At 50.6% G+C, this 13,401-nt stretch overlaps 1 protein-coding gene across 2 annotated transcripts in view; it reads left to right on the top strand.

The window, feature by feature from the left end:
- The first annotated feature begins 824 nt into the window (after positions 1-824).
- Positions 825-13,401, top strand: part of aadat (aminoadipate aminotransferase) — a 101,430-nt gene continuing 88,853 nt past the window's right edge. The window contains exons 1-2 of one of the 2 annotated variants that reach the window (XM_038805798.1): positions 825-953; positions 2,569-2,640. In XM_038805798.1, the coding sequence (XP_038661726.1) occupies positions 941-953; positions 2,569-2,640 (85 nt within the window). In that variant the 5' untranslated portion in view covers positions 825-940. Of the gene's footprint in view, positions 954-1,056; positions 1,223-2,568; positions 2,641-13,401 lie in introns of those variants that run through there. The other variant, XM_038805799.1, reaches the window with a different exon arrangement.

The following is a 13,401-nucleotide window of genomic DNA, read 5'->3' on the forward strand; positions in this document are numbered from 1 at the left end:
CCAGAGATGTGCAGGGTAGGTGGATTGGCTGCGCGGTAGCACAGTTGTTAGTGCAGTTGCTTCACAGCTCCAGGGTCCCAGGTTCGATTCCCGGATTGGGTCACTGTCTGTGTGGAGTCTGCATGTTCTCCCCTTGTCCCCTTCCTCCGGCTGCTCCGGTTTCCTCCCACAGTCCAAAGGTGTGCAGGATAGGTGGATTCGTCATGATAAATTACCCTTAGTGTCCAGAAAGGTTGGGTGGGGTTACTGGGTTACGGAGGTAGGGTGGAGGCGTGGGCTGAAGTAGGGTGCTCTTTCCAAGGGCCGGTACAGTCTCGATGGGCCAAATGGCCTCCTTCTGCACTGTGAATTCTATGATCTATGAAAAAGGTTAGGTTGGGTTACTGGGTTGCACAGAGGGTGGAGGCGTGGGCTGAAGTAGGGTGCTCTTTCCAAGGGCCGGTACAGTCTCGATGGGCCAAATGGCCTCCTTCTGCACTGTGAATTCTATGATGAAAATTGCCCCTTAATTGAAGAAAAAAAAAAAATTGGGTCCTCTGAATTTGTTTGAATAAAAGTGCCCGAAAGATTGGGCAGGGTGACGGGTATAGGGCGGAGAAGTGGGTTTAAGCGGGGCGCTCTTTCAAGTGGGTCGGTGCAGACTCGATGGGCTGAATGGCCTCCTTCTGCACTGGGGGTAGGGATAAGGAAATAAAAGATATTTCTCAATATTGCATTGTAAATATTGTGCTTAAAAATAGAGGCCCCCCAGCTCTGAGATGGGAGGGGGGGGGGGGGGTGGTCGGCAGAGGGGCTGTAAGGGCACCGATTTTCCGCTTGGAGCGCAGTGGTGTCTGCGATAGAGCGCAGCGCAGGAGCGGAGCTGCGACCTTGCCCAGCCCAGCGCACCCTGTGCAGGCAGACGCCCCGGCAGGCAGGCAAGGAAAGGGTTAGCAACACGATGCCGCGGCACGGTGAGTGTAAATGTCCCTCTGTAGCTCGCCGGGGGGGGTGTCAGACCTTCCGGCAGCCGGGGCGGCGGCGGCGGCGGCCGGGGGGGGGGGGGGAGTGTCTCCTCTGTGCGAGTCACTGACAGGTGACTGGGCCACTCACTCTCCCTCCCCTTTGTCACCACAGTGCGCAGGCACTGGGCAGCAAAGCAGCTTGAAGGCTGGCGTTGCAGCTCACCCTCTCGGCCAGGAGCGTGTTGGCCCTCCCGTGTCCATTTCCACCCTCCCCCCAGGTAAGAGCACCTGTTTCCCTGAAAACATGTACTTTTTTTCCCTACCCCCCCCCCCCCCTTTGAATTTCTGGATGACCCTTCCTTATGTCTGCAGGTCCTGCTCCTTGATGAATGTGCACTGGGTAATGAATTCCGGTACCGATAGAGGCGGCGGCGGCACAGTGGGTTAGCCTCACGGCGCGAGGGACCTCGGGTGACTGTGTGGAGTTTGCATGTTCTCCTCGTGTCCCCGGGGTGCTCCGGTTTCCTCTCACAGTTCAAAGATACAGACCGGGATTCTCCGATCCGGCGGCCAAGTTCTGACGCTGGAGTCGAAAGCGACGCGAGCCACTCCGGCATCAACGGGCCTCCAGGTCCAAGTATTCACCCATTCCTAGGGGGCTAGTACGGCGCCGGAGTGGTGTCCGCTGCTCCGGCACTCGAAAGCCGGCACGCCATTGCCGGCGCAGGTCTGCGCTTGTGCGCCATCACGAGTTTGCGGATGCGTGTGGGTTCCCGTCTCCGCGCCGGCCCCCGGACAATATGGCAGAGCCCAACAGGGGTCCGGCGCGGTGGAACATAGGCCCCCCCATGGAACTAGCCCGCCCACCGATCGGTAGGCCCCGATCGCAGGCCAGGCCACCGTGGAGGCCCCACCCCCCCAGAGTCGGATCCCCCCGCCCTCCCACCATGACGGCCCCCGCAGCCTGAACTCCGAGGTCTCGCTGGGTGGCATACGTAACCCACACCCTCGGGACTCGGCCGACCCCGGCAGGCACTCGGCCCGTCAAGGCACGGAGAATCGCCGGGGGGGGGGTCGCTTTCAACGGCCTCCGACCGGCACCCAAGAATTGCGCTGGAGAATCCCGGCCAGAATCTCCGCAGTGCAGAAGGTGTCCATTCAGCCCATCAGGTCTGCACCGACCCTTGGAAACAGCACCCTCACTTAAAAATCCTAGCCCCGTAACCCCACCTAACCTTTTGGACGCTCGAGGGGTCATTTTTAGCGCGGCCGATCCACCTAACCCGCACGTCTTTGGACCGTGGGAGGAAACCGAAGCCCTGGGAGGAAACGCACGCAGGCACGAGGAGAACGTGCAAGCTCCACGCAGTCAGTCACCCGAGGTCGGAATTGAACCAGGATCCCTGGAGGTGTGAGGCAGGCCGGAGTTCTTCGGTAGCTCTCGTTGGTGGGATTTTCCAGTCTCGACAACGGTGGAGCCCCGCCCTGGGCCAGCCCCACTGCCGCGAAACGCGCGCCAAGCGCGTGGAAAACCCTGCCCGTGATGTTTAAAATGTTCATTTAGCCATAAGTTGTCTTGCTTATTGTTTCCCATGTACTGAAAATATCTAATTCTTTATTACAGGCATCATGAATTACTTCCGATATATCAATGCAGTCAGTGCAGCTCGTAAATCATCACCGATTAGAGAGACAAGTGAGTAAAGGAGCAAATCTGTCACTGCTGATCTTCATCTATTGTAGTTATGAGGTCAGGTAGGGATGTTCGCTCACGATTGCACGAGGGAATGTCTGCAGGTGTGTTCGCTTATGATTTTAAAATGTTCAGCACCTTTCACGAGTCCTCGGGCACCAAAGTAGTTCTATGTCCAAATGCAGCAAGACCTGGACAGCATCCCAGCCTGGGCGACAAGTGGCAAGTAACGTTCGCGCCACACTGGTGCCAGGCAATGATCACCTTCAACCAGAGAGAATGTAACCGGGCTGCACGGTGGTGCAGTGGTTAGCACTGCTGCCTCACAGCGACAAGGACCCGGGTTCAATCCCGGCCCCGGGTCGCTCATTGTCTGTGTGGAGTTTGCACATTCTCCCCATGTCTGCGTCGGCCTCACCCCCAAAATTCAAACCCAAAGATGTGCAGGGTAGGTGGATTGGCCACGCTAAATTGCTCCTTAATTGGAAATTTATTTTTAAAAAGAATGTAACCCTCGCTCCTTGACATCCACCCCGAACAGAAGCCGGAATGCGCCGACTAGGGGCTTTTCACAGTAACTTCATTTGAAGCCTACTTGTGACAAGCCATTTCAATTTCATTTCATTTTCTCATTGCCATCACTGAATCACCCACCGTCAACATCCTAGACAGCACGGTAGTACAGTGGATGGCACTGTGGTTTCACAGCGCCAGGGTCCCAGGTTCGATTCCCGGCTGGGTCACTGTGCGGAATCTGCACGTTCTCCCTGTTTAAATACAAACCATGGAGTCTTGCCGCCAGAACAGAGAGCAAGTCACGAGCGCGGCACCTACTCTGACATCACACGACCCTGCATGTCCATGAGCTGGGCGCAAAATCATGAAGGACAGATTCCTCCATTTGTAGCTGCCAGCCAGCCAGCAAGCAACGGGACTGTGTGAAGAACTGAAGATGGGCCATTTTGCAATCAGGAAGAGAGGGGCAGAGACACAAACAGGCCAGGATCTCACAACTGAATCTTCTGGAGAGAGAGCGTCACAGGAGGGTCCAGGGAAGGACAAAGCAGCAGTGCTCGAGGGATTCTGAAGTCGGGTGCAAAGCAGTCTAAAAATAATTTATTGAGGTGTGGCTTTCTTAACTGTGTTAATGAAAATCAAGATGCAAAGTCCATGTGTGTAATATGCAGGGAGGTACTGGTAAATTGAAGTTTAAAACCCTCAAAGGCATGGTGCTTTGAGGACTAACCACTTGATTTTTTTTACAAAGGATGCAGAACTTAAATCATCAGCTGAAGTCCTCAGCAGAAACCACAAAGCAAGTGAGAATCAAGCAGGCTCACCTATTGCATTAAAGGTGCAAAATAGTGGTGGGCCATGAAGGTCGCCCCGTGTAGGTTGTGAGGATCGGCCCGTGTGGGGTCGCGAAGATCAGCTGGCCTGGATTGCGACGGTCAGCGGGCACAGATCCCAAAGGTTAGCCAGTTGGTAAAAGTGGGTCCCAGTATAAATAAAGTTTGAAAAACACTGCCCCACAGGATATAAACCCCAGCCTGGGACCAGGTCGAGGAAGAGGACCCCTGAGGGGGGAGTGGAGAGCGAGAGAGTATTGTATTGAGCAGTAGAATAAATCTGGCTGTATCCCGTCTGTCTGGCTACGTGTGGAGTCCAGGGGCTCGATTCGCCGCCGGTGGATGCTCCGTTTTGCTGGCAAGCCGGCAGTTTTCCCGATGGCGTGGAGCTGCCCCACAATGGGAAACCCCATTGACCAGCCGGTGAAACGGAAAACCCCGCCGGCGTGCTGAACCAGAAAAGTGGCACGGCGGGGCAGAGATTCCAGCCCCTTCTGTCACAACAGTGGCGACGAGGATCAAGTGGAGCTGCAGCAGCCACAGGACTCTGCGCGTTGAGCCTACCTCCACAAGGCTTGGAGGGGCCTCCACCGCAGACAAACCAATGTCGTTCATCAGTAACCTTGAAACCTTTGACGCTAATACTGACGATTGGGCCCAACATGTGGAACGGGTGCACTGGTTTATCGTACCAATGCCATTGCGAACAGCGAGCGGCAGACCGTGGCCATGCTGATCGCCATCGGCAGCCCTGCATACTTTGATTAAGAACCTCCCTTACCCGGACAAGCCTGATGTATTAGCATTTGATACGTTGGTTGATCCGGTTGAATCCGCAGCGTCCTATTACGGTCTGTTGGTACCAGTTTCATACCTCTTCACAGGCCCTGCCGAACAAAGATCAAAGAAAAGTACAGCACAAGAACAGGCCCTTCGGCCTTCCAAACCTGTGCCGACCATGCTGCCCGTCTAAACTAAAATCTTCTACACTTCCGGGATCCGTATCCCTCTATTCCCATCCTATTCATGTATTTGTCAAGATGCCCCTTAAACGTCACTATCGTCCCTGCTTCCACCACCTCCTACGGCAGCAGGTTCCAGGCACCCACTAACCTGTGTCAAAAAACTTGCCTCGTACATCACCTCTAAACCTATGCCCTGTAGTAATTGACCCTACTATCCTGGTAAAAAGTCTCTGACTATCCACTCTGTCTATGCCCCTCATAATTTTGTAGGCATCTATCAGGTCGCCCCTCAACCTTCTTCATTCCAGTGAGAACAAACCAAGTTTATTCAACCTCTCCTCATAGTAAATGCGCTCCATACCAGGCAAAATCCTGGTAAATCTCTTCTGCACCCTCTCTAAAGCCTTCACATCCTTCTGGTAGTTTGGCGACCAGAATTGAACACTAAACTCCAAGTGTGGCCTAACTAAGGTTCTGTACAACTGCAACATGACTTGCAAATTTTTATACTCAGTGCCCCGGCCCATGAAGGCAAGCATGCCGTATGCCTTCTTGACTACCTTCTCCACCTGTGTTGCCCCTTTCAGTGACCTTTGGACTTGTACAGCAAGATCTCTCTGACTGTCAATACTCTTGAGGGTTCTACCGTTCACTGTATATTCCCTACCTGTATTGGACCTTCCAAAATGCATCACCTCATATTTGTCTGAATTAAACTCCATCTGCCATCTCTCCGCCCAAGTCTCCAAACGATCTAAATCCTGCTGTATCCCTGTATCCTCTGACAGTCCTCATCGCTCTCCGCAATTCCACCAACTTTTGTGTCGTCTGCAAACTTACTAATCAGACCAGTTACATTTTCCTCCAAATCATTTATATATACTACGAACAGCTAAAGTCCTAGCACTGATCCCTGTGGAACACCACTAGTCACAGCCCTCCAATCAGAAAAGTACCCTTCCACTGCTACTTTCTGCCTTCTATGACCTAGCCAGTTCTGTATCCATCTTGCCAGCTTACCTCTGATCCCGTGTGATTCACCTTTTGTACCATGAGGTCTGCCATGAGGGACCTTATCAAAGGCCTTACTGAAGTCCATAGAGACAATATTCACTGCCCTGCCTGCATCAATCATCTTTGTGACCTCTTCGAAAAACACTATCAAGTTTGTGAGACACGACCTCCCCTTCACAAAACCATGCTGCCTCTCGCTAATAAGCCCCCTTGCTTCCAAATGGGAGTAGATCCTGTCTTGAAGAATTCTGTCCAGTAATTTCCCTACCACTGACGCAAGGCTCACCGGCCTGTAGTTCCCTGGATTATCCTTGTTACCCTTCTTAAACAAAGGAACAACATTGGCTATTCTCCAGTCCTCCGGGACATCACCTGAACACAGTGAGGATCCAAAGATTTCTGTCAAGGCCTCAGCAATTTCCTCTCTAGCCTCCTTCAGTATTCTGGGGTAGATCCTATCAGGCCCTGGGGACTTATCCACCTTAATATTTTTCAAGACACTCAACATCCACCAATTCCTTCTCTTATGTGAATACTGATGCAAAGTATTCATTGAGTATCTTGTGCATTTCCTCTGGCTCCACTCATAGATTCCCTCCCCTGTCCTTCAGTGGGCCAACCATTTCCCTGGATACCCTCTTGCTTTTTATGCACGTGTAAAAAGCTTTGGGATTTTCCTTAACCCTATTTGCCAATGACTTTTTGTAACCCCTTTTAGCTGTCCTGACTCCTTGCTTAAGTTCCTTCCTACTTTCCTTATATTCCACACAGGCTTCGTCTGTTCCCAGCCTGCTCGCTCTGACAAATGCCTTCTTTATGTTTTTGACGAGGCCTACAATGACCCTTGTGTTGTGCTTTCTTTTCCTGTGGCTCTGTTCCAACTATGGCATCCAGTGAGTTTGCCCTCCTTTCTTTTGATATCTATGTTCTAATGCTCAGAGTTGCCAGGTATCAAATGATACCACCACAAGGTTCAACCGGCTATCGATCAAAGAGCCAAACACCAGTTAGTTAGTTCAAGGTCAAGGGTACTTTATTTACACACAATTAGTCATGCAACATAAACACTACTAGTTAACGACACCTATCAGCTGATACAACCTGTACTTAACTTCAGGCACCCGGATGAGGTCAGAGGAACAGTGGCCGCTGTTCGATTCTGGATCCATCGAGTCTGGAGAAGTAACTGTTGCTCAGCTAGGCTCACCCACCTGGTAGTGAGCATTGAACTTGGACTTGCTTCTGATGTTGCTGCATCTGGAAATGGTCGTGGCCAGGGCACCAGGTCCAAGAGAGGACGGACATATGGTGGATTCTTCTTTTTCTTGGGGGTCCTTCAGTTTGGACCTCACTAATTGGGGATCCTCGATCACTGTGTTCGAGTTCTAACCAATAAATGGGCGGGTGCCTGGATGACTGGGTGTGTCCCAAGTGGTCACTGACCCTGTTGTTTACGCTTCCCCTGAACAGGGAGTGGCGCTCAAATGTCTGGGACAGTCCCGGTCGCTCGAGTACCAGTCCTTCGTTTTGGTGAAGGTGGGCCATCAAATGCTAATCGGCCCATCAAAATGCTAATTGGTTGGAGTTTCGATATTGTCTGGACTTCTTGCTGACAAATATACATTTCAGGCTTTGAGCCTGCCTGAGTCCTGCCTTGTCCATTTTACCCACAAGGCTTTGCGAGTTTCTCTGTCCCTTGTTGTAAGTGGCCATCCCAGATGGCTACACACGTTATCCAAGGATTGCAAAATTTGCCATATTTATCCTTCTTCCTCACAGGAACATGCCGGTTCTGAATTCCTTTCAACTGACATTTGAAAGCCTCCTACATGTCAGATGTTGATTTACCCTCAAACATCCGCCCCCAATCTAGGTTCTTCAGTTCCTGCCTAATATTGTTATAATTAGCCTTCCCCCAATTTAGCACATTCACCCGAGGACCACTCTTATCCTTGTCCACCAGCAGTTTAAAACTTACTGAATTGTGGTCACTGTTCCCGAAATGCTCCCCGACTGAAACTTCTACCACCTGGCCGGGCTCATTCCCCAATACCAGGACCAGTACAGCCCCTTCCCTAGTTGGACTATCTACATATTGTTTTAAGAAGCCCTCCTGGATGCTCCTTACAAACTCTGCCCCGTCCAAGCCCCTATGACTAAATGAGTCCCAGTCAATATTGGGGAAGTTGAAGTCTCCCATCACAACAACCCTGTTGCTTTTACTCCTTTCCAAAATCTGTCTACCTATCTGCTCCTCTATCTCCCACTGGCTGTTGGGTGACCTGTAGGAAACCCCAACATTGTGACTGCATCCTTCTTATTCCTGATCTCTACCTTCGCTCCCGTCTGAGATGTCCTCCCGCAGTATAGCTGTGATATTCTCCCTAACCAGTAGCGCAACTCCTCCACCCCTTTTACCTCCCCCTCTATCCCCCCTGAAACATCAAAATCCTGGAACGTTTAGCTGCCAATCCTGTCCTGTCCTTCCCTCAACCAGGTCTCTGTAATGGCAACAACATCACAGTTCCAAGTACTAATCCAAGCTCTAAGTTCATCTGCCTTACCCGTAATACTTCTTGCATTAAAACATATACACTTCAGGCTACCAGTCCCGCTGTTTTCAGCAACATCTCCCTGTCTGCTCTTCCTCAGAGCCATAGTGGCCCTATTCCCTAGTTCTCCCTCAGTTTTTTCACCTTCTGACCTAACCCTCGCTGTGTGACACTAGCAAACCTCAATATATATGCCTCTCCAGTTTAGATGCAACCCGTCCTTCTTATACAGGTCACACCTGCCCAAGAAGAGCTTGTAGTGGTCCAGATAACGGAAACCCTCCCTTCTAGACCAGCTGTTTAGCCACGTGTTTAGCTGCTCTATCTTCGTATTTCTCGCCTCACTGGCACGTGGCACAGGGAGTAATCCCGAGATTACAACCTTAGAGGTTGTGTCTTTTAACTTTCTGCCTAGCTCCCTGAACTCCTGCTGCAGGACCTCATCTCCCTTCCTGCCTAGGTCGTCAGTACCAATATGTACCACGACCTCTGCCTGTTTGCCCTCCCCGTTCAGGATGCCCACTACCCGTTCTGAGACATCCTGGACCCTGGCACCAGGGAGACACCATCCTAGTGTCTCTTTCATGTCCACAGCAGCGCCTATCTGTGCCCCTGTCTATAGAGTCCCCTATGACTATTGCTCTTCTGCGCTTTGACCCTCACTGTCTGGAAGACCTGGAGGCTGAGGAGCCACCCCTACCTCTACACTGTGTCAAAGGCCTCAGGACCGCCCTATCTGGGCGACTCTGCAGCTTAATGGACACCCCACTGAGATGGAACTCAACACAAGGGCGGCAGTCTCCATCACCAGCCACCGCACATTCACGGCAATCCCATTTGGGCCCCGGTCACGGGAACTCGAGGACACAGGAGCCGGCTAGCCACCCATACTGGGAACCTTTGGCGATCGAGGGCAGTGCCCATGGTGTACAGGGATCAGTCTGCATGACTACCATTGGTGGTAGTGCGTGGCAACGGGCCGAGCCTATTGGGGTGCGATTGGCTGCGATATCCGCGACCGGATTGGCAGCATTTATGCCTGATGCACCCCTGCGGGTCAGAATGGGTGCTGGCAAAATTTCCGCCGTTTTTTTCCGAAGGTCTCCAGACAATAAAGGGAGCAGTGACCACGATCAACATGGACGAGAACGTCCAGCCCAGGTATTTCCTTGTCCACCCTGTGCCATACGCTCTCCAACCCAAGGTTTACTGGGAGTTGGAGCGGTAGGAGCAATTGAGCATTATGCGGCCCATCCATTTCACAGATTGGGTCACGCCAGTGGTCCCAGTAATGAAGCCCGGCTATAGGATGAACGTCAACCGAGTGTCCCGTCTCGACCGTTACCTTGGATCGACGACCTTTACGTGCGGCTCAGCGAGGGCACGACATTTCCGAATTTGGACATGACTCACACACACCTACAGCTGCTGCTCAACCCAGGGTCACGGAAGTAAATAACAGTCAACACTCATCGGGGTCTGTACAAATACACCCATATCTTCGGCCTGTGCCATCTTCCAGTGTGTAATGGAGAACATACTACGCGGAATTCCATGAATGGCCGTTTACCTGGACGATGTCCTCATCACTGGAACCTCACACAGGGAGCACATGGAGAACCTCACTGAGGTCCTCGGGCAGTTTGATCAGGCCGGGTTCCACCTCCGGAGAGAGAAGTGTGTATTTCATGCGACCGAGGTCACGTATTTGGACTACCAGGAAGACTGCAGGGGCCTCCATCTGGTGGAGGACAAGGCGCGGGTGATCCGTCCGGCCCCCATCACGCGTGACCCCACAGAGCTCCATTGAACTATTACAAAGAACAAAGAAAATTACAGCACAGGAACAGGCCCTTCGGCCCTCCCAGCCTGTGCCGATCCAGATCCTTTATCTAAACCTGTTGCCTATTTTCCAAGGTCTACTTCTCTCTGTTCCCCACCCGTTCATATATCTGTCCAGATGCATCTTAAAGGATGCTATCGTACCCGCCTCTACCACCTCCGCTGGCAAAGCATTCCAGGCACCCATCACCCTCTGCGTAACAAACTTTCCACGCACATCTCCCTTAAACTTTTTCCCTCTCACCTTGAAATCGTGACCCCTTGTAATTGACACCCCCACTCTTGGAAAAAGCTTGTTGCTTTCCACCCTGTCCATACAAAGAACAAAGAAAATTACAGCACAGGAACAGGCCCTTCGGCCCTCCCAGCCTGCGCCGATCCAGATCCTTTATCTAAACCTGTCTCCTATTTTCCAAGGTCTACTTTCCTCTGTTCCCGCCCATTCATATACCTGTCTAGATGCTTCTTAAATGATGCTATCGTGCCCGCCTCTACCACCTCCGCTGGTAAAGCGTTCCAGGCACCCACCACCCTCTGCGTAAAAAACTTTCCACGCACATCTCCCTTAAACTTTCCCCCTCTCACTCTGAAATCGTGACCCCTTGTAACTGACACCCCCACTCTTGGAAAAGCTTGTTGCTATCCACCCTGTCCATACCTCTCATAATTTTGTAGACCTCAATCAGGTCCCCCCTCAACCTCCGTCTTTCCAACGAAAACAATCCTAATCTACTCAACCTTTTTTCATAGCTAGCACCTTCCATACCAGGCAACATCCTGGTGAACCTCCTCTGCACCCTCTCCAAGGCATCCACATCCTTCTGGTAATGTGGCGACCAGAACTGCATGCAGTATTCCAAATGTGGCCGAACCAAAGTCCTATACAACTGTAACATGACCTGCCGACTCTTGTACTCAATACCCCGTCCGATGAAGGCAAGCATGCTCTATGCCTTCTTGACCACTCTCTATCGACCTGCGTTGCCACCTTCAGGGTACAATGGACCTGAACTCCCAGATCTCTCTGTACATCAATTTTCCCCAGGACTCTTCCATTGACCATATAGTCTGCTCTTGAGTTAGATCTTCCAAAATGCATCACCTCGCATTTGCCTGGATTGAACTCCATCTGCCATTTCTCTGCCCAACTCTCCAATCTATCTATATTTTGCTGTATTCACTGACAGTCCGCCTCGCTATCTGCAACTCCACCAATCTTAGTATCATCTGCAAACTTGCTCATCAGACCACTTATACCTTCGTCCAGATCATTTATGTATATCACAAACAACAGTGGTCCGAGCACGGATCCCTGTGGAACACCACTAGTCACCTTTCTCCATTTTGAGACACTCCCTTCCACCACTACTCTTTGTCTCCTGTTGCCCAGCCAGTTCTCTATCCATCTAGCTAGTACACCCTGAACCCCATATGACTTCACTTTTTCCATCAACCTGCCATGGAAAACTTTATCAAATGCTTTACTGAATTCCATGTATGACATCTACAGCCCTTCCCTCATCAATTAACTTTGTCACTTCATCAAAGAATTCTATTAGGTTTGTAAGACATGACCTTCCCTGCACAAAACCATGCTGCCTGTCACTGATAAGTCTATTTTCTTCCAAATGTGAATAGATCCTATCCCTCAGTATCTTCTCCAACAGTTTGCCTACTACTGACGTCAAGCTCACAGGTCTATAATTCCCTGGATTATCCCTGCTACCCTTCTTAAACAAAGGGACAACATTAACAATTCTCCAGTCCTCCGGGACCTCACCCGTGCTCAAGGATGCTGCAAAGATATCTGTTAAGGCCCCAGCTATTTCATCCCTCACTTCCCTCAGTAACCTGGGATAGATCCCATCCGGTCCTGGGGACTTGTCCACCTTAATGCCTTTTAGAATACCCAGAACCTCCCCCTTCCTTATGCCAACATGACCTAGAGTATTTAAACATCCATCCCTAGCCTCAACATCCATCATGTCCCTCTCCTTGGTGAATACCGATGCAAAGTACTCATTAAGAAGCTCACTCATTTCCTCTGACTCCACGCATAAATTCCCTCTTTTGTCTTTGAGTGGGCCAATCCTTTCTCTAGTTACCCTCTTGCTCCTTGTATACGAATAAAAAGCTTTGGGATTTTCCTTAACCCTGTTAGCCAAAAATATTTCATGACCCCTTTTAGCCCTCTTTATTGCGCGTTTGAGATTTGTCCTACTTTCCCGATATTCCTCCAAAGCTTCATCAGTTTTAAGTCGCCTCAATCTTATGTATGCTTCCTTTTTCATTTTAGCTAGTCTCACAATTCCACCCGTCATCCATGGTTCCCTAATCTTGCCATTTCTATCTCATTTTCACAGGAACATGTCTGTCCTGCACTCTAATCAACCTTTCCATAAAAGATGCCCACATTTCAAATGTGGATTTACCCTTAAACAGCTGCTCCCAATCCACATTCCCTAGCTCCTGCCAAATTTTGTTATACTCTGCCTTTCCCCAATTTAGCACTCTTCCTTTAGGACCACGCTCGTCTTTGTCCATGAGTATTCTAAAATTTATGGAATTGTGATCGCTATTCCCAAAGTAATCGCTGACTGAAACGTCAACCATCTGGCCGGGATCATTCCCCAATACCAGGTCCAGTATGGCCCCTTAGGAGTTGGACTATTTACATACTGCTCTAAAAAAAACTCTCCTGGATGCTCCTTACAAATTCTGCTCCATCTACGTCTCCAACACTACATGAGTCCCATTCAATGTCGGGGAAGTTAAAATATCCCATCACAACCACCCTATTGCTCCTACATTGTTCTATAATCTGTCTACATATTTGTACCTCTACTTCACGATCGCTTTTGGGAGGCCTATAGTAAAGTCCTAACAATGTTACTGCACCCTTCCTATTTCTTAGCTCTGTCCATATTGCCTCAGTGCTCGAACCCTCCATCGTGTCCTCCTTAATCATAGCTGTGATATCATCTCTGACCAGTAATGCAACTCCTCCACCCCTTTTACCCCCCTCTCTATCCCTCCTGAAGC

This window comes from Scyliorhinus canicula, chromosome 8 (genome assembly GCF_902713615.1).
Source record: "Scyliorhinus canicula chromosome 8, sScyCan1.1, whole genome shotgun sequence".
In the NCBI taxonomy this organism is placed as follows: Eukaryota; Metazoa; Chordata; class Chondrichthyes; order Carcharhiniformes; family Scyliorhinidae; genus Scyliorhinus; species Scyliorhinus canicula.